This window comes from Lonchura striata, chromosome 15, assembly GCF_046129695.1.
Source record: "Lonchura striata isolate bLonStr1 chromosome 15, bLonStr1.mat, whole genome shotgun sequence".
Classification (NCBI taxonomy): domain Eukaryota; kingdom Metazoa; phylum Chordata; class Aves; order Passeriformes; family Estrildidae; genus Lonchura; species Lonchura striata.
The window spans coordinates 9,292,443-9,313,093 of record NC_134617.1 but is presented as its reverse complement, the minus strand read 5'-3'; the positions used below and the strand labels follow the sequence as shown (position 1 = coordinate 9,313,093).

Here is a 20,651-nt window from a genome sequence, read left to right as displayed (position 1 = left end):
CCAGGACTGGTGAGAAGCTCCTGTATTGGCAGAAGGAACTTGTGCTTTGAGGCCCTTCCTCTCCTTGAAAATGTGTATCCTTCGGCAAAATCCCCCGAGAGAGTAGGAGAATGGCATTTTGTGGTTTGGATGTGGGAAGGCTCAACATTTCATTGCATCACTTATCTTACAGATAATTAATGCAATCATTGGGTACTGCTAATGAGTCAGTCCTTTAGAGGAAGAAAAGGAGGAAGCAGATTCACAACAGAGGAACATCCGTGCTCCAAGCCCTGGGAGCTGTGACAAAAGAAGACCGTAGCAGAGCAGTTTATCAGAATTTGGTCCCTGTTACCAGTGCAGTTTCACACGAGGTGACCCGGCCCTGCTGCTACCAGATGACAATTTGAGCTGGCTCAGCTGGTGTGGGTTTGCCTGGAGTTTGGTGCAGGGCAGTGACACCAACCTGGCCATCACAGAGCCATGGCCAGTTCCAGGTCAGACAATTAGATCTTGCTCTGCTCTGCCAGCAACAGCCTTGACAACAGCTCGGGATGGAGCCTTTCACTGCCTCACTGCAGGTCCACTCCTCTAGGGTCTGATGGCTTCTGTGCTCTGTTGAGACCACAGTTTCTGCAGAAATCAGGAGGATAAGCCCAGCCTGACTTCATCACCTTCCAGATTAAAATACTGCAAATAACAGGATACTGAAAAGGTATCAAACTGAACCATTTTTCATTGGCATTTCCAACAGGCGTTTGAAGAGCAGAAAAGATGAGCTTTGTAAATAAACTGAATCATTTGCTAAATTAAGCTAAATAAATGCTGCTTTTCCCTGCTGCTTTCTTATATTGCAAGTGAGGATTCCTGCATGCATTAGGAAGAAATGGCTAGAATACGAATCATCATCTTGGCAGGATGTTTCACAGCAATTTTTGGCCTGAAGAGCTCCAAGTATTGTAGAAATGGAATATCTTAGTATTGAAGTACAGCAGTCTACTCCTCAAACAACAGCAGGAGATGAAAATATTTTTTTAAAGCAGAATTAACCATTTGTGCAGGTTCTTATTTCCTGGTCTTTTTTTGCTTTTATGATCTAAAACCTCATCTGAATAATACACCATATTTTTCAGGCTCTTTTGTGTGTCAGTCATTTAAAGACCAATGTGGTCATTCAGACCCTGGACCAAGAAGGACAAGAATATGTTACATTAATATGTGCATTAAAAAATATGTTGGTCACAGCCCTCCACCAAGTGGGCAAAAGGTTGGATGGTGAAATGTGCTGGGCACTTAAAATGTTTCTATGGGATGTTTTTGTAAACAGTTGAAGTTGCAATTCCTGCAGCTGCTGTTCCTGCTTGCGGGTATGAAATTGTGTTTATAAGGAAGTGCTGCTGCGAGACTGAACTCTTCAGAACACGGATGGACAAAACAAAGCAGAGTACTTAATAACCATCAGTCCCACCGATGGTCCATGGGCCCAACCCCGTGTGAGCTACGCTGGAAACGGCAGCTGCTCTCACTGCAGTCAGCAGGGACAGAACTCATGGAATACATCGTTCTAGCAGCCCTGAAGCTGGACTGTTTGTAATGGATTGCAGCGTGAGGTGGAGTGGAGCTGATGGAGTCGCTGCCCCCAGAGGTGTTTGAGCAAAGACTGGATGTGGCACTCAGTGCCATGGTCTGTTTGACCAGGTGGCCTTGGCCACAGCTTGGGCTCGGTGACCCCAGAGCTGTTTTCCACCCCAAGCGAGCCTGTGTGTGTGTGCTGTTGGCACAGAAGATGCCACACTGCTCTATCCAAACGGTAGTGATGGAAGCACCAAAGTAATGCCTTTCGGCTCCTCGGGGTGTGCGGGGCCGTGCCCGGTGCCTCACGGGGCTGTGCGGGGCCGTGCCCGGTGCCTCACGGGGGTGTGCGGGGCCGTGCCCGGTGCCTCACGCACTCGGTTCCGGGGGTGTGCGGGGCCGTACCCGCTGCCTCACGGGGCTGTGCGGGGCCGTGCCCGGTGCCTCACGCACTCGGTTCCGGGGGTGTGCGGGGCCGTACCCGCTGCCTCACGGGGCTGTGCGGGGCCGTGCCCGGTGCCTCACGCACTCGGTTCCGGGGGTGTGCGGGGCCGTGCCCGGTGCCTCACGGGGCTGTGCGGGGCCGTGCCCGGTGCCTCCCGCACTCGGCTCACGCCGGTGCCCTCACAGCCTCACCTCCGCCCGCCCGCCCCACAAAATGGCGGCGGCCGCGCGGCCGCGACCCTCGGCGGCGGGAGGGGCCTCGGCGGCGCCGCCCCGCGCGCGCCCCCGCAGCGCGGTCCCGCTCGGGAGCGCGCCCCGCCCGCCCCGCCGCCCGCGCCCGCCGCAGCGCCGCTCCCTCCCTGCGCCCGTCCCCTCCCTGCAGCGCCCGGCGCGGTGTGGGGAGGCGGCCGCTCCGCCCGCCGCCGCCCCGAGCTTCTCAGGTAGGTGCGGGTCGGGCCCGCGGGCCCCGGCCCCTGCTCCGCGCGGTGGGAGGCGGCGGGCGGGCAAGATGGAGCCGCGGCCGGCGGGGGAGGGGAGCGGAGCTCTCCTCTCCCCGCTCCGCTCCCTCGCCGCTGCCGAGGGCGATCCCGCGGTCTCCTCGGCCCGGGGTGCGGGCCCGGGCCCCGCGGGGGGAGCTGCGCCATGGCCGCCGGCCCCGCCGTCCCCGCCCGCCGGGCCCGGCCCGGCCCGCGCCCCCCGCGCGGGGCAGGGGCGCGCCGGGCCGGCCCCGCCGCGGCCGAGGCGCGGGCAGGTGTGCCGCCCCTTTGTCCCCCAGCCGGCCCCGGGCCCTCCTGCTCTCCAGCCTGCGGCCGGCAATTGTTCCCCCTGTTCGGCACCCTCAGCTGCGTGCGGGGCTGTTTACTTAGAGCATCCCGTTCTCGTGGGGCATCTGGGTGTGTGCCTACAGCCCGTGGAGGTATTTCCTGACACACCTGAGTAGCGGATGCCTTCTTCACCTGCACATCGGGGTACCTGGAGAGCCTCACTCTGTCCCTTCTGTGCCTCTTTGCCTGCTGATACAACATGTGTCAGCGCTGTGTATTCTCGTGTTCACTTACGGATAGTTTAGTGCATTCTTGCTTGTGCATAGTCCTTCTGGTGTAATTAATTACTGTATAGTTGCACATTAAATTTTTGTGCAGTTCTCCCTGGATTCACAGTTATTTTGATCCATGTGGTTTTTATTTGTGTAAAATGGAAGGGTAGGAGGGGCACTCTGTTAAAATCTTTCTTAAATTATTGTTTATTTCTATTTCAGTCTTCAGATGCCACAGTTTCTCTTAGAATTTTGTGTGTATGTGTGTGTGGCTGTATTCATACCCCTCATATTTAAGATGCAGTCTTAAATTAAAAAAAAATCCAACATGTTTTTCCATTGGCCATTGTTGAACAGATTCAACAAGCAGACTTTGTCTTTCAGCAGTCTCACACAAGGACGCTGCTGTGGCTGTGTTTGGATGTGTGGACAGGTGTTCAGACCCCATCTGCACTGCTGGGGTATGTGGACAGGTGCCCAGAGCCTTCTGCATGGCCTGGCCACAGAGAAGCAGTGTGAAAATGCACATCAGGAAGGAGATACTGGATCCATCTCTTAAGTTTGAAAGTCCTTTTGTGGTAGCAGGTTAGGCAAAAGAGAGGGTAGGTGAGAACACCCACTGAGATGAATGAGCACCTCTTACCTCTGGAGCTATTGTTTGAGGCTGCAGCCCTGGGGAGAAGAGCAGTGGGCGAGAACACCCACAGAGATGAATAAGCATCTCCAGCTCCTCAAAGCCCTTGTTCTAGGCTATGGCAAGGACTGCTCCAATTCCCAAAAGGCTGTTCCTTTTCGGAATAGCCCCTTCAGGTGAATGGACAATTCACAAACACTAATAATCCTTTCTTTATAAAGATCCACCTCTACCTGCTCCATCATTCATATGCATATTTGGTTTGCCTTGAAGTTTGGTAATTGCAGAACCACAGAATAATGAGGGTGCAGTTTCACCTCACTCTCCTGAGCCAGTCTGTCTGGCCTAATGGCTGCCTCGATTCTGAGCTGCTCCATCCCCAGCTCTGGGGTTTTTCTGCAACCTCCATTCCCTGTGCTGTCTTTCGGACTTGTCATGCCTGTCATCCAGGTCTCTGAAGTCTGCTAAGGCCATCTTTTTGAGATCTTGTTATTTTTTTTAAGTAACAGTACCAGGGGGTGGGGTCAGTGGCAGCCAGTGAGTAATGTGGCTTAGGCTGACCTGGCACTGTCTCTGTGCTAATGGAAATGTGGGTTTCTGTTACTCTCTTGCCCCCGTGCCTACACACTGTTGCTTTTGCTTTCTTGTTGGATTAGTTTTCACCTGGATCAGATCCCTGGTGTTGTTTTGTCCTGGCCTTGCACAATAGTTAGTGTTGGCAGAAGGAGTGGGAATGTGGAAGAAGAGGAAAGGGCAAGATTGTCCTGTTCAGAAGAAGGGCGGATTCAGAGTGGTTTTTCTGTTGATTATGAAACCAAACTGTCAGTTGTGTCAGTGTGGCTGGGGTACACAGATAATTAAATCATTGATGCCATCTTCCTTAATTTTTGTGAAGCTGTCTTAAGCCTTTCAAGATGTCCTGTTCATCATCATCGTCATCATATATTATCTTAATTTTGGGGTGGGAAAAAGTCAGCTGACACCTTTGCTCATGTTAGCATCTAGTGAAACTGCCCTTGGATTTGGGTTATTTGTTTTTTAGGGTTAGGAAGCCAACAATTACTTGTTTGCCTGGTTTTGCAATCAAATAATGAGTGAACCCTAAAAGTTCAGTTTACTTTACACTTAGCCTAGTGGTGCTTGCCAACATCAACTCTTTGTGAGAGCAGTTGAGCTTTGTCTGTAATACAAAGCTGGTGCTTAGGCTTTGGAGAGCTTTGTTTCTCCTGGGGTGTCTGAGTCAAAAGACTTGAACTCCCGGGGGCACAGAGACCACACCCAGGTTGCAGCTCTCTGGTGAGGAGCAGGAGGCACAGATACTGATGGGGGAAGGCTCCCACTCTGCCTAGCCCGTCTGGGGAAGGGGAATTTGAAGGGGGTGGGTGTTTCAGCTCCAAATAACTCTTCTCTTAACTTCTGTCATATAAGAAAATGACTCTGGGTCACCAGGGGAAGGACCATACTTGTAAGTTGTATTGCTTGGAGAACTCTTGATTTCTAAGAATAACCAAAATTCCAAAATTACGTTGTCTCTTGATTTGCAGACTTATGTTGTCATGCAGTAATTCTAGGAAGTCACTGCTGTAAAGAAATTATTTCTTATATTTTGGCATTTTATCTGATGTCAAACACTGAGAAAACACATATTATGCACCAACTGCAGAAAGGGCTTCATAAGCACAGTGTAGAAAAGCTGGTTATCAAACTTCACAAGTTAAGATTTCAGTTGTACATTCAGGTGTTACAGTGTATGTTGTGCCACTGATAGAATTTAATACTTAGTATTTTTAAAATACTTATATTTATGTGAGTACTCCAGGTAAGATGTATCTTTGTGAAAGCAAGCAGTTACAGAGGTTTAAAAACTGGGTAAGGCCCTGCATTAGCAAGAGTTAATGTGTAGAAAAGGAGCTGACAATAAAAGGGACACGTGAAAAACATTTAAATTGATAGAATTCTTAGTGAGTGATGAAAGGATTTCTCACACACGCTGTCCTAAGAGAGAAGAAGAGAACTGACACCATATTTCTGTTGTGGTCTTGAAAGGGAAAATATTCCTCCTGCTGCTGTTGCTGCTCACCCCCCCTGCAAAGCAGAGGAGCCCTGTGACACTGCAGGGCCGTGGAGCTCAGCATAGAGCGTCCTTTATGAGGGATCCTGAACAGAGCCAGCCTGTGCTGCGCTCCCGCGGCCTTCACTGGCCACAGTGACCTTCAGAGAGCTCTGCACAAGTGATGCTTGTGGCTGCTGGTGTTGTTAAGTAGCGAGTCACATACTTCGTACGTGTTGCATGATGATGAAAATGTGCTGCTACAGCCTCCCACAGCCCCATTGATACTGTGGAAACTATTGCAAGCTCAGCGGTGAAAAACCTCAGAAAAACGAGTGGGTATTGTATACTAACCCTCATTAAAATCAAAATTGTCTCTGTTGGTGTGAGGAGTTCACCCTTCCTGGTGTTCATCATTTGGAAAGCTGTAATATAGGTGGACTTTGAGCTTTATGCAGTTTTGCTATGATTCAGGTGTGTTTTAGCAGAAGTCAGAGATACTTGCTGAGTCAGATCTGTTCTGGCACTCACCAGGCCACAGAAGGCGGTTGCTGCTTGTGCTGGAGCTGATTATTCTGCTCAGGGCAGATAATGGGTCTCAGGTCCAGTACTCAGTATAAAATAACTACTGAGCAAGTGCCTGTTCTGGGAGGCCTTGTGAACTTCTCTGCTTATCAAAGGTTTCATCTTGTCTACACTGGCAGCTAAGTCATGCCCGTGAAGAAGGCAAGGTATGATGTTTGAAATCTAAAGATGGCATCACATCACAGCCCAGGAGGATGTTTTTATGTAATCTGATTTGAGTAGCTTTGATATTACAGTTTTGTGTGGTGAACAGGTCATGAATGGGAATTTCCTGCAGGAGGAAAGCCTGGAGAGAGAGATGGGCCATAACAATACCAGGAGCCTTAGCAGCTGTGAGCTGGAGCTGTATGCTAAGCTGTATTTCAGGGATACGAGTGGGGGTCATGACCATGTCCAGACATCCCCCTGTAGCAAAGCTTTATGGGTCCCAGCTGGATTGTCCTGTTTCTTTCTAGCAGTGGTGGAACTTCTGTGCTTTGTTTGCGTGAGAAGCTGCTTCTCCTTTCCCAAAGCCAGCTTATCCAGTGCCTCCTCCCTTCCCCAGCACTTGTATGGATCTAAATTACTAGGCACTAAAAGATCCATACAGAAAATCCTCCACAGTCACTTTCCAGCAAATCTTTTTGAAATACAACTTAATTTCCTTGTTGCAGTGCCTGATCTTAACTGTTTGTTGATACAGCGATATTCAGAGCCAGTCAGTTAAATCAGTTTAAAAACTGATTTAAGTAAACTGTTGCAAATATTTTACAGGTCTATTTACATGTTTAAAATGAGAAAGTTCTATCTTATTGGAAACTTTTTGGAGGGTTTTATTCAAGAATGATTGCACACAAAGTTGTATGTGTTTAGCTATACAGTTTAGCTAGAGTGTAATTTTTAAATTGACATAGCTTTGCATTTTATTCCAATTTTCTTTTATACTGTATATCTCCCTGCCAAGAAACCTGCTTCCACTCCGCAGATAGACTCTCTACATTCTTCTATTCCCTACTGTAATGTGAATGAGGGAAAATTATGCTGGAGATTCCATGCTAGGGCAATTAAGCTTGATTACAGATTTCCTTTTAAAAACTTCTCAAAAAAAGTCTTAAAGAAGATAAAAGAGGAACCTTGGCTACTACTTGAAATTTGCATGGTTTGTTGAAAAATGGTGCAGAGATGGGGGGAAATGCATTCAAAAAAATCCTATTGGCAATCTTCCACTGAGATTGGGGGTTTTGTTAAGCTTTCTCTAGAAAGAAATTTTAAACAGTTACTGATTTGTACTGTCTTTCTTCGTTCATCCATTCCAGTAATGCTGGCTGTTGCCAGATGGAAGGTAAAGTATCATCAGGCAGGGCTTGTGTGTGAAGTCAGTGTTTGTCAGTGGTATTGCAGTAGACACAAAGCACATGCATATGGTGATGCAGCTCCAGCATTCATCAGCCTCAGCAGAATATATTCACTGTCTAGGAGTGCTTGTGATGGCTCTCCCCCAGAAAGATGGATGGAAAAATCCCCCCAAGTGTAATGAGGAGAAGAAGCAGAGAATAAGAATGTAACACAGGAGTGAGCGTGAGCCTGGTTGGTTTAATGAGAAATACCAGGAGCCCCTGCTTTTATCTAGTGCCTTCTCCCAGCTCTGGTGTGTTCCTTGGATACTGGGCCGATCCTTCTTTGTGGCAGTTGAGCTTGGAGCAGATTTTTGGGGCCAAAGCCAGTATTCCTGTGTTCAAAATGAGTACTGAGACAAGAATGCTGGTCACTACTCTAGTGGATCAACAAACAGCTGAACTGCCTTTCAGAGCTGCTGGGCTTTACACTCTCTGCAGCAAAAGAACATTATGGAACCCTCATGTTTGCAGTTACAGATCATGAAAAATCTCAGGTATTTTTTGTGATAATTGCAGGCACTTTTTTAGTGGGGTTAAAGAAAGGTAACATTTTTTGACTGTGAGTTGTAGAAAACACTAAGCTTCCTTCTGTATTGCTGCACAGATAAGACCTTCTGTCTGGTCTCCTGACCTGAGCTTATTTCCTTTGTCCTTTGCTAAGTGCAGGCTTGCAAACTATTCTTAGTTGTTTGGCTTGGACGTTAACAGCTGCAATAACAGTGTTTTCACTTTTGTTCTACTGTACCCCATGCAATGCACCAGGATTGTAGCACTTGGATTATCTCTGCTAGAACATCTAATATTTAAACTATATTACTGTCATAATTTCACTATTTGACATAAACCCATAATCATATATTTGCACAAGAGTAATGCACACTGTAATGTGCACTTGACAAGCCAGGGTAGATTGAGTGTTCCAACAGGGAATGTATCCTTTGTAATCAGGAGAAAAGAGCACGGGGATTTACTCCAGGGTAAATAGACTGTGCTGTGTGCTTTCTCTCTGGCTGGCAGGAAACATTTGTAACTGCCAAATAAATTCAGTAATCAATGTTAGAGTTTAAATTATGTTGCTGTAGGTGATATTCCAAAGCTATTGTAGGGAAAAGATAATAAATCTTCCAGACTTTATCTACTTAAGAAATTTAACATGGGAAGACATTTTTGGTGTCTTAAGTGTGGCTGTAAGACATAGAAATACTCTGAAGGGCCAGATTATTTATTGGCTTAATATTGTCTTCAGCCTGGCTAAATATTATCTTAGACTTTGAGTATTTGCAGCTTATTTAAGTTGTAGAACCAGTTGAATGGAAGATGTAATTGCTTTATTTCCTGGAGTTGTTGGCAATGCCATCAATGTCAACGTATCTCAGTGCTGGCATTGCTAGCAGCTTGTACGTGCTCTCCTAACTAGGACAGCAGTGGCATTTCTGCAATCCAGCATCTTGTACTTCGTTACAAATTCATTTCATCCCTCTGCTTTCCCAACTATGGCACCATTGTGTTGCCAAATGCCTCATGTGTTTCTTTCTTCGACATTAATTGTGACATGAAATAAGAAAACTGATTTGCATTTCATTCTTTTGCTGCAGTTAAGCAAACAAAAAAAATCTTTAGGATCCTGTGTCTATTATATCAAGAGAGTTATATCTTTGTTTGGCTTACAGCTGAGTCACATATTAATCTTAGAGATAGAACAACTAAAATGATACTTGGTTAGAAAGGTTTTGGAATCATAGACGAGCAAATATTGTAGGTCTTGGTTTATGAAATGCTGTTGTTCAATTTTTTAACTTACTTTGTCCCTAATTACACCTAAGTAATAATAAGTGGTTTAAAATCTCCTTTTTAAGTATGTGTAAAGGTTACTGTGCAGAACCGCAAGTGAAGGCTTAATAAAACTCATTTCAGAATTAATTTACTGACATCAGTACTGTTTACTAAAAATAGACAAAGTAGTTTGGACTAATTTATGAAACAGAGGTAGCTTTTGAGAGGTTCTCTTTTGTGGAACACTGCAGTATTATGATATATTGATAAGTATTTCCCTCTCCTGTTTTTGGTAGAAAATGATGCACCCGGTTGCCAGCAGTAATCCAGCTTTCTGTGGGACCGGCAAGAGCTCTTGCCTGAATGAAGACAGTGTGAGGGCTGCGGATCAGTTTGACCTCTACGCCACACAGCAGAGCAAGTACAGCCACGCAGTCAGCCACAAACCCATTGCCTGCCAGAGACAAGATGCCTTGAACGACCCCCACTTGCAGACCACAAGTGGCAGGAATATAGAGACAAAAGATGAACTAAAGAAAAAGAAAAACCTCAACCGCTCCGGGAAACGTGGAAGGCCGTCAGGGACCACGAAATCAGCAGGGTACCGAACCAGCACAGGTCGACCCCTGGGGACCACCAAAGCAGCTGGATTTAAGACAAGTCCAGGCAGACCCTTGGGTACAACTAAAGCAGCAGGATACAAAGTCAGCCCAGGCAGACCTCCAGGTAGCATTAAAGCTCTATCACGGCTTGCAAATCTAAATTATACTTGTGGCAGTGCAGCTTTTCCTTACCCTATGGTGCATAACAGAGGAGTGCATGCTGCTGGTGAAACTAGCAGCAAAATCAAACAGCCTAATGAATGAAGGGAGGGAATGAGTAACTCCTTACTAATCTGCTTTATGCTGATTTTGGGCATGTTTCTTGAGTTTTCTTGTAATGTTTGCTTAAGTCTGAGCTTCTAGGTTTTATTCCAATAATGCCATAACCTACAGGTGCATTTAATAACTTTTACAGAATGTTGGGAAGGCTTTGGTTTAAAGCAGCTTCTATTGATTTAAAATCATAATTTATAAGGAAGTCTAAAATGGTACATTATGCCTTGGTGTCAATATTTAAGTAATGTTCATGTCCCTAGTTTTAAATTCAGTTTCACATAAATCTAGATGTATGTTATGCATTAAATAATTGAAATAAGGAGGACAGAAATTAGCTGGCTGATGGTTCATGATGTGGCCTATGCCACAATAAGCAACTTAGCCAGTAAAGTTCTTACTTGGTAAGAAAAACTGATAAAGTGGCAAGCCACATTTTCCACTTCTGCAGGACTTTCTACAGACCTCAGATATACTTAAAATAGACTTAAATCTTAAACAAACAAACAAACAAAAAACCCCAACCTTTTTTCCTAAAGTGATTTCCAGTGACTTTTATTTCTGGAGTTGTAGCATTAAGTGAGTTTCAACTAATGCTCCAAAAATATTTTGGAAGATATTAAACAATCCTGAGTATATGTACCGTGTGTTACAGCTTCACAGCGCCTTACAAAGACATGTTACTTTGCTATTAGGTGAGAGCTGTTCCTTTAATTACACTGTTACAGGATTCTGCTGGGTAATTTTGAAATGCCTAGTAATACATATACCAAACCACAAATAATTCTTTGGAATTTGAAAAATTTTGTAAGAAATTAAGTACTGTTCATTCTAGTTAGGCACTTGATTAATATTAAAACAATATGTTCTTAAATCTGTAAATAGCTATTTACGCTGGCTTTTGCCTTTCAAATCTGTGCTTAGATGGTGACAGTTTAATAGCTTTTAAAGTAATAACCTATAATGTTTACAAATTAAACTTTTTAAATAGACACTGTTGCCAAATTTTTAGACTCAGTTTTGCCAGATATTCCTGGAAATAGTTATTTCATTGTTAGGCATTTATACTATATTTAAGTTATGGAAGCTTATATATCTACCAAAGGACACCATTTTCATAATTTATAAAAGCAAACTGTATAGCTGATGCAAACAGGATGCAGTTTACTGCACTGCTAGATCCCAGATATAGAGAATTCATCTATGCATGCAAGCAAGAAAAAAATGTTGTTGGTTAACTATAAATACTTTCTTGACTCAAACTAAAACCTCCCCTCCTCCCAAAAAAATGTTCCATTTTTCAACTGGATGTGTGTAATTTTTTTTAAGTGTGGGAGAATGTGTGAGTGTGATTGTGTAAAATACTTTAATCCAGACTTCAAAAGAAAAAAAAAAAATAGTCCTCAGTGTTACATAGTGTTCATTCTAAATTAATTTTCATCTTTTTTTTTTCTTTTTTAATCTGGAAGAAAGTTTACATTTAAGTAATTTCACATATAAAATGACTTTATGATATATTTGTAGCTTGAAATACCCGGGGAGGGGGAATATGTAGATTTTGCAGATTTGGGGGGCGTATAATATTTGGGTTGAGCCTATGCTGAATGGGTAACGATGGTCATTTTTGTTAACATAAATGCTATTCTGGCCTGCTGTCATTTTGACTAGACCTCTTGATTTCAGTGATGACAACTTAAGAAACAGATGTCATGTCTCATACCTTTTTTGTCAGGAAAAAAGCAGCAAGCCTTCAGGTGTTCCAGTGATGCCTAACACATATTGAGCTGGACTTTTGCTGTACTTTACAATAGGTGTGTTGAATTGTTTTGGGGGAACTGTGTATGGACTGGCAACTAAGACAATGAACCTCAACTTATACTGGATGGCTCCTTAGTCAGTAGATGAACTAATGGCAGCTAAATTGCTACTAAGGAATAGTTTCTTCATGCTGAAGCTCTGAAATCCAGTTGTACGTTCTGTTCCTCAACAAACTCGCAAGTCTGAAATTTAGCAGTCTCTCTCAGAAGATGTAACTTCTGACACGTGCAAAATGCTAATGTGAGTTCATTCACCCTCAGGATCTGTGTTTTATTGGCTGTTTTTAATCAGATAATTTTTCAACAAAAGACTGCTTTAAGTTCTTTCCTGAACTCAGCTGGGCAAGCAGTCCTCTTCAGCTGAATGTGTAACTGCAGGAGTGTCACACCTCGCTGGCAAGGAACGTGTTGCATGTCACCACTGTACCTTGGAAAAACTCCACTCCTTACCTCCTCCTGTTGATCCTGTTTGCTCCTGTCCGTTCCTCACTTGTGCATCCACTCAATGGTGCTGTGCTGTGTGTCAGGAGATAATGCAGATGTATTGCTGTTCTGCTAGTATAATTTGTATTCACGTATGCTGATGAAATAATGAAATCACCTAAGCAATTTCTGTTCATTACAGTGTTTATTAATTATATCAGATGAAATATAATCCCACTAAAAACTAATTAATGTTGTCAGTTGTGAAATGATGAACATCAAATAGAAAAGTGTTCAGAGAGCCTGCACTGTGCTGCTTGGCTCTCTGGATTTAGGAAGGAGATCAGAAGTGCACTGCTGGTATTTCCTAATTCTACTTTATTTTATATCTGACTAGAGTTTACTGGTGCCATGCAGTGAAGGGGAAAAAAAAAGAGGAGATTCAAAGTGACTAGAAATGGAATTTTCAAATACTTCTGTTCTTCTGTGTATACTCTGCAGAATACATTGTGCTTTTTTCAACACTTTTTTTTTTCCATGAGAAACACTGAAACAGCATGTTAATGCCTAAACTTTATTAGTACCAATGGGAAAACTGGCATTTTCCCCCCATAGTATGAAAACATTACTTGTAAGGTAAATTGCTTATTTTATATTATATATCATAATTCAGCTATTCATAAGCTAGGATCACTGTTGTGTGTTAACACTGTTCAGAAGACCGACATGTCAAGTTTAGGTTTTAATAATTTCTTTTAATTATCAAGTTTCTAATGTCTTATTTATACATAAATGAAATGTATTAGCTTGCTATTATTCCTTAATGATGCTATAAAGTTCACTGTTTAAGATACATATAATAACTACTATTCATTTTCTTGATTAAATTTACTTAAACTTTAAAACCAAATAATTTTGCTACTATAAAGTCTTGCACTGGACAGATTCAAGATGCTAGCATCATATTTTGGCAGAAAAAAATCAGATACCATCAGCAGCTGACTTTGGTATCAAAGATGGTATTTTTAAAATCAGCACTTAGCTTTGTCATTAAAGCAATGTTCTTTAAATCTTGGATTTTGTTTAAAGTAATCAAATTAACTAGAGCCATTAAAGATTTCTCTTCTGAATGAATATATTTTCATTTTGTCTGAAGGATCTTAATATTCAGTCAGGACACAACCAAGCCTTGTCAGTGAAAAGTGATGTATCTGTGAAGAGAATTACCTGGAATTACAATACACTGAGTAATTCAGTGAGAATTTTAACTCCCTCCCCCGTTTTGAAGAGCTTTAAAAGGCAGAGCAATGTGAAGTCATTTGTGCAATGGTTTCATTAGCTGTGGCTCTGCTGTTCTTTGTTATATGTATAATAATGTTTCACACTACCCTTAGAGTTGACAGATAAAACAGCTGATAACAATCATAAATACTTGGAACTGCAAACTTCATTTCTGATTACAAAAAGTTCATTCTTCTCTATTTTAGTGCATATATTTTAACACTGCTACATATATTTATGACTTATTATTAAGACTAGACCTTTCTCCTTGTGACTTTTTTCCGAAATAGAAGAAACTGTATTCTGAAATTTGAACCACTTTCTGTTCCTTCAATCTTTCATCATTTGCTTTTCCACAGGTTTACTTTGGGGGTAACAGTAATCTGTTAAATAACTAGTATCAGCACCCTGTCCTCTGCTGTAAAAAGCCTGATTAGATACTGTGTATGTTTTTATGTCCATGAACTTGAGCTACTCGTGTGCAATTATGTGTATGGGAATGGAGTAGTGTTCATGATCTGTATTTACATCATCATATGGATGTATATTTATTAATAAAGTTAATACTTTAAGACCTAGCTGGTTTTCCCTGTTGTTTTTTTTTAATACCTTTTAAATTCTAGTTGAAGATGCGAGTTGACAGCGTTACCTGCTTGTTACAGACATGTTACATGTATTTGCATTAAGGCAAAAAGACTGAGTTGCCAGTGTCAGGAGATAGAGGAATGTTGCTTATTTTTTAATGAATTGAAAACAATGTGACATTAACTTAATTGTACTTCTTCTTTTGCTCAAAGTGGAGAAAAGGGGAGGAAATGAGCTATAACCCTGTATAGATAAATAGTCAGCTGCTAACTTTTTCCTCTGTTGCACATGGAAATCAAACTGAAAGTACTCATAAATAAAATTTTAATGGAATGGTGGTCATAATTCATTATTCTGCCTGTATTCCAGGTATGTTTGTGCTGTGGCAGGAAGGAGATTGTTAGGATTAAATTCACAGTAAGAAATTGTTTTCAAGTTAAAATGCTGTTTTGACAAAAACATAAGGAGAAGGGGGAATGAGGCAGCTTGTTCTTTGCTAGTCTGCGCTGGTTTGGATTCTCTTTGTGTTTTTGCTTTCAGGCTTGTTCCATATCAGCTGATCTAATTAAATATTTTCCCTCTATGTGCAAACCTCATGTTTTCTATTTTTAGACTATTATGTCCTCATTATTAGTGCTTATGCAAATTTGACTTCAAAAGAAAAAGCTTCAAGCGAGAAAATGTGTGCTGTAAGGAATGACACAGTTGGAGAAGTACACCTGAGTAAAAACAAAGCTAAACGTCCAGTTTCGGTAATAAGTGACCCCCATCTTCATTTATACACAATTACTTGCTTTTTCCTGCCCTATTCCCATGTGCATGGTTCATGCTCCCCTCAGTCATGACTTATCAGTTTTTGACAGATGCAGAGCTGTGGCAAAATTTCATTGTGCACTGCTGGCAGTTTTAAGGAAGTGTGTTCAAAAAGATAGCAGCACTGGAAGTAATGTGTTCATTTTCAAAATGTCCCAAAGAGTCTTGAGGCTTCACTATTAAACTGAAATAAAGTAAAAACTAATTCTGCAACATGAAAAATACAATTTCCTATAAAGGAATATGGGAGTATTTATCTTGCCTTTCTGCTTGGGAGCTTTGGTTGATAAGCTGCTGGACAAGAACTATTTTATAGTTTGCTGCCTTTTACTCTTACCCCAGCGTGCTGTAGGTTAAGGCACAGTTTGTGTGCAGACAACTCCCAGACGGGACCGTGCTTCCTAACGAGGGTGGGAGCAGGCAAATCCTTCGCCAGGCTGTGGGAAGAGCTGGGGCTGGTACCAGAGCAGGCTTGGAGTTACAGGCATCACTGCTCAGTCGCAGCAGCCCGCCGAAGCCATGGGATGGCACTTGTTCGCTGCAAGAATTTCCGACCTGAACTGATTTAAATCAACGGTGAAATGCTTCCAGCAGCCTCAGCAGCCCGACAGCCGGCCCGGGCATCACCGTGCGGCTCAGCCCTGCAAGGCGGGGTCACAATCATGGGGTGGCTTGGGTTGGAAGGGACCTTAAAGAACATCTTGTTCCACACGCCTGCCATGGGCAGGGACACGTTGCACTATCCCAGGTTGCTCCAAGCGCCGTCCAGCCTGGCCTTGAACACTTACAGGGATGGGGCAGCCACAGCTGCTCTGGGCAGCCTGTGCCAGGGGCGCACCATGCTCGCAGTAAATTTTTTCTGAAAATAATTTCGGTAAAGATTTTTTTCCCTATTATCTAATCTAAACCATTCTTCCTTGTCACAACACGCGCTTGTAAACAGTCTTGTCCCATCCTCCCTATAAATTCCCATCAGGTACTGAGAGGCCGTAATCGGGTCACCCGAAGCCCTCTCTTTTCCGGGCTGAACGCTCCCAGCTCGGGGCTCGGCGGGGCGGCGAGAAAACTCGGTTAAAGCCACCGCGTTGTGCCCAACGGGAGCGGAGCGCAGCCCCGCTGCGCTGTCCCGCCCCACGAGCTGAGCCCTTCCCGGGGCCGTCCGGGGGCAGCGGAACTGGAAGTGTCGCGGGCTCCGGCGGAAGCGCTCGTTGTCCGGGGAGACGCGGCGGCGGCCGCGGGGCTGTGGGTGAGGATGTGGCGGCTGCTGCTGGCGCTGGCCTGGCTCGGAGCGACCCTTCCCGCAGGTGCGGCCGGGGGCTGCGGGTGCGCGGGGCGGGCGGGGCGCGGCGCTGACCCGGCCCTCCGTGCCTCTCTCCCCGCAGGAGCGGAGCGGAGCGGCGCCGAGCCGGTGCGGTACCGCACGGCCGAGATGGCGGACGCGATGCTGGGCAGCGGCGCCCTGGCCGAGCAGCCCGTGCTGCTGTCGGCGGTGCCGGCCGGGGCGAGCGGCGGCCCCGCGGGGGTTTGCGATGCGGCGGGCGATGCGTGCGGCCCGGCGGGGAGCGGCCCCGCGGCCGCCCCGGGCCGGGAGCAGCCGGTGCTGGAGGCCGTGCTGCCCGCGCCCGCTGAGGAGCAGAACGGCACCGACGGCGCCAGGGCTCCCAAGGTGAACTGCGACGAGAGGAACACGACGGGCATCGAGCGCTTCACGCTGCAGATCCTGAACGTGTCCCAGGTAGGCGGGTGGCCGCGCACTGCCCGGCGCTGGTGTGAGCGCTGAGGGTGCCCCGTCAGCTTTCAGTGCTCCACGTAGTGAATTTCCCTGTGCAACGGCTCTACCGAAGAAAATAGATGACTGGGCAAGGAGGCTTTTTGGGCCATTCTGGGCCGGAAAAAAAACTTGAGTTACGGCTCGTTTCACGTGCCTGTGTTTGTTATCTCTGTGTCTGCAGGGTACTGCCAGCTCTTTTGCTCTGTGGACTGGTGTTTCACTTGGAAATCGTTAAAGGCAATTAGTGCCAGCTCTTTTCTTGTAATGCTTATGTATATGTATATTTTTGGGCCATTCTGGGCCGGAAAAATTGAGTTACGGCTCGTTTCATGTGCCTGTGTTTGTTATCTCTGTGTCTGCAGGGTACTGCCAGCTCTTCTGCTCTGTGGACTGGTGTTTCACTTGGAAATCGTTAATGGCAATTAGTGCCAGCTCTTTTCTTGTAATGGTTATGTATATGTATATTTTTAAGTAATAAACTTTTAAAGCAACCTTTAAAAAAGGTTATATGCAATTCTCCACCTGTTTCAAAAGGTAAGGCTGCTTGATCGGTTTTGCCAAGTATGTAATCGATTGCTGAATGCTGCATCCCTACACAGAATTTAACCCTGTTAAATATGTAATTGTCCATGCTTGTTCTCATGCTTTCTCCAAGGACCTCATGGAGTTCCTGAACCCAAACAGCAGTGACTGTACATTGGTCCTGTTCTACACACCGTGGTGCCGCTTTTCTGCCAGCCTGGCACCTCATTTTAACTCTTTGCCCCGAGCATTTCCAACTCTTCGCTTCCTGGCACTGGATGCATCCCAGCACAGCAGGTAACTCACACTCCCTATGCTCTAGCTGCACTTAATTTCTGTTAGCTTTGAGTTTTAAAAACAGGAGTGACCTTTTTTCCCTATATAAACTGACAATTTTATTTAGTGAAACTGACACTTCAGTATTGTGACTGTCTTTATTTCTTCCTCCAGAAAATTTAATTTCCTTTATACTTTATTTTTTGTTTTTGTAGTTTATCAACCAGATTTGGAACAGTGGCTGTACCAAATATTCTCCTTTTCCAAGGTGCTAAACCTATGGCTAGGTTTAATCATACAGACAGAACTCTGGAAACCCTGAAAGACTTCATCTTTAACCAGACAGGTGTGTAAATCAGCCCTGGTTTGCCAGTGGGAAGAACAGACTGGCTTTAAGGTCCAAACTGGGCTTTCCTGTCCCTGTGTGTGTTTTTTAAAATGAATGTCATAAAAACCCTGAGAGGATCTAGCAGAGGTTCACTTAATCAGTTGCTGCAGTGAGCTGGATTTCAGCCTGTGCTGGGAGAAGGAACTCAGCTCCTTGGGTGCTGTCACAGAGCAGGGGGAACGCTGGGGTTTAGCTAGGGAGGCTGCCAGAAGGATGGAGTATATCCTCCTGCCCAAAGATTTAATTGAGAGTGAAATAAATTAACCTCTCTCTGCCATTCAGCTAGCTCTCTTCTAATCCACACTGAAGTGCTGTCTGGATCTGCATTTCCAGAAATGCACAAAAATGAGATTCCTGAAACATGCTAAATTAAATGTCCACCCCCACAACTTGTCCAGGGTTGTGCTGTGGGAGGACAGAACAAGCCTTCTCCCATAAAAATCACTACGTTTTTATAGCAGTAAATCATATCCTGGGCATATGTTATTGTACAAGGATAATCTCACCAAAATTTTAAGTCTACCTGTGTTTGAGCCTTAGTCTGGGAGCAGGAGCAAAGCTCAAGATAGAAGCAGCTACTCTGTATTTAGTGATTATGATGTTGACCAAGTACTTTGTTTTTTAGGGATAGAAGCCAGAAGTGATGTGGCTGTGACAGAGGAAGACTGGGAGGGGCCCCTGCCAAGTGTTCTGACGAAGGGCATAGACTGGCTGCTCCTGTTCTCGGTGCTGTTCCTGGCTGGCTTTGTCATGTACGCCACCATCCGCACCGACAGCATCCGCTGGCTCATCCCGGGGCAAGAGCACGAACATCAGGAATAACTTCAGAGGTTCAAACAGGGACAAAATTTTCCACTTATTGGTAAAGTGGGGATTTCTATGGACTAGAAGTACCTAAGAATGAACTGTTGAATTTGTTGGTTGTAATTTATAATAATGACTAAAAATTGACTTTATTTATGAACTACTGAATCTGTGACAAGAACATTTGTAGCGATTCCAGTGGTAAGTGAACAAGTATGAAAAAATATGAACTAAAGTATTTATTAAGCTGCTCTGATTTACTTATTTTTAATGGATTTTGATGTAATTAGTGTTGCAGTTCCAATTTGTAGATCAGGGAAGGTTTTTACAGCACATTGGTCTGTGTGTGGCACTACAAGGCAAACACTGGTGAAGGGAGGTGTTGGTACGTTAGTTTGACTGTCCATAAAATGAACTATGAAGATGTTTTAAATGATTTTTCACTCCCATGGAGGTGACTGTTCCCACCTCTGGCACTGGGGTTCAGTGCTGGTTTTCTCATTCACTTCACTCTGAGTTTTGACTTAGTAACAATTCTCTGTGAGATTTAGAGTCACTTCCAAGCTCACCTCACTATTCCTGTGTGTGTATACAACTTATTTACCACATTCCCGTTGGATGAAATTGTATTAATTGTCCTTTTAAAAAAAATCAATCAGGTTTTTAGTGTAACCTTTTAAGATGTATTTTTCAGAAGTAAAAACATGCAATTTCTGAACTACAGCTCACCTGCCTAAATAGCAAGACCAGCCTTGATGTTTATTTAAATTTCTAATACCATGTTTGCTAGTTCCACACTCTCCACTTGAGGCTACATAAAGAATTTATGGGTTTTTTTTAGATATGATTAGTATGGAGGGCTTTGAATAAGGTATGGGCTGGTATGTTGTGTGGGGTTTGGATTATGTGATTGCATAAAATTTATCATGGTGGAGGCTTGCCAAAGTATCCTAATAGGGTGGTTTAGAGAGCAAATTAACATAAAACAAAGATAGTCTTAAGACTTATTTTTCAACAGATAGCTCATATCCCCGCAATGTAATTAATGTAATCCCTTCATTAATTTCTCTGCTGGCTCTATCTTTTCCTCTGGAAACCAAGAGGTCATGTATATCTGTGTCCAAAAAGGAAACTGCACTGGTAAAACTTCGGTGTTATTGAAGATAAGCCTGATGGATGTTATTAATAAAGACCGTGAACGATAGATTGGAGCATTCTTGCCTTGGCCATCTGCTTCGTTTGAGAGGCCCAGGGTTGGATTGTCCCGGTGCTCACGTCCACACCGCTACCAGGGATGTTTTTACAAACAGAACGGGGCTGATTCAGTGGGGTGGGAATGACACCTGCCCGCTCACTGTGTGACAGAATCCACCCGCGGCCGGCCGCTCTCCTCCGGGGTAGGTGTCACGAATCATGGCAACATCAAGGTTAACAGAGACCTTTTAGACCGTCCAGACCAGCCCCTAAACCGCATGGCCCAGCGCCCGATCCCCGCGCCTCTGGAGCCCCTCCCGGCTGGCAACCCCACCGCCTCCCTGGGCAGCCGGAACAATGCCCGGCCGCCCCGACAGTGAAAAGGTTTTCTTTAACATCTGATCGGAATGCTCCAGTCTCAGCTTCAGGCCAGTTCCTGTCCTCTCACTGCAG

At 44.5% G+C, this 20,651-nt stretch overlaps 2 protein-coding genes across 3 annotated transcripts; both read left to right on the top strand.

Moving 5' to 3' along the window:
- Positions 1 to 2,326: 2,326 nt before the first annotated feature.
- Positions 2,327 to 14,423, top strand: C15H5orf24 (chromosome 15 C5orf24 homolog). Of its 2 annotated transcripts, XM_021549428.2 has the most exons (3): positions 2,327 to 2,435; positions 9,746 to 10,175; positions 12,057 to 14,423. In XM_021549428.2, the coding sequence occupies exons 2-3, from the start codon at positions 9,749 to 9,751 to the stop codon at positions 12,095 to 12,097; spliced, it is 468 nt and encodes a 155-aa protein (XP_021405103.1). In that variant the 5' UTR covers positions 2,327 to 2,435; positions 9,746 to 9,748; the 3' UTR covers positions 12,098 to 14,423. The 2 variants fall into 2 exon arrangements, with proteins under 2 accessions (XP_021405103.1, XP_021405102.1); XM_021549427.2 differs by having other exon boundaries at positions 9,746 to 14,423.
- A 2,034-nt stretch (positions 14,424 to 16,457) lies between these two features.
- TXNDC15 (thioredoxin domain containing 15) lies at positions 16,458 to 20,208 on the top strand. The gene is made up of 5 exons (XM_021549480.3): positions 16,458 to 16,547; positions 16,626 to 16,978; positions 17,670 to 17,833; positions 18,028 to 18,158; positions 18,826 to 20,208. Exons 1-5 carry the CDS (start codon positions 16,496 to 16,498, stop codon positions 19,020 to 19,022), a joined length of 897 nt encoding a protein of 298 aa, XP_021405155.2. The 5' UTR covers positions 16,458 to 16,495; the 3' UTR covers positions 19,023 to 20,208.
- The last annotated feature ends 443 nt before the right edge of the window (positions 20,209 to 20,651 follow it).

Excerpts from the sequence above, each read along its gene's own strand:
- TXNDC15 (XM_021549480.3), top strand. The coding sequence starts at position 16,496 with ATGTGGCGGCTGCTGCTGGCGCTGGCCTGGCTCGGAGCGACCCTTCCC. Across the intron at positions 16,548-16,625 it reads CGGAGCGACCCTTCCCGCAG|GAGCGGAGCGGAGCGGCGCC; the intron begins GTGCGGCCGGGG and ends CTCTCCCCGCAG. Across the intron at positions 16,979-17,669 it reads AGATCCTGAACGTGTCCCAG|GACCTCATGGAGTTCCTGAA; the intron begins GTAGGCGGGTGG and ends GCTTTCTCCAAG.
- C15H5orf24 (XM_021549427.2), top strand. The coding sequence starts at position 9,749 with ATGATGCACCCGGTTGCCAGCAGTAATCCAGCTTTCTGTGGGACCGGC.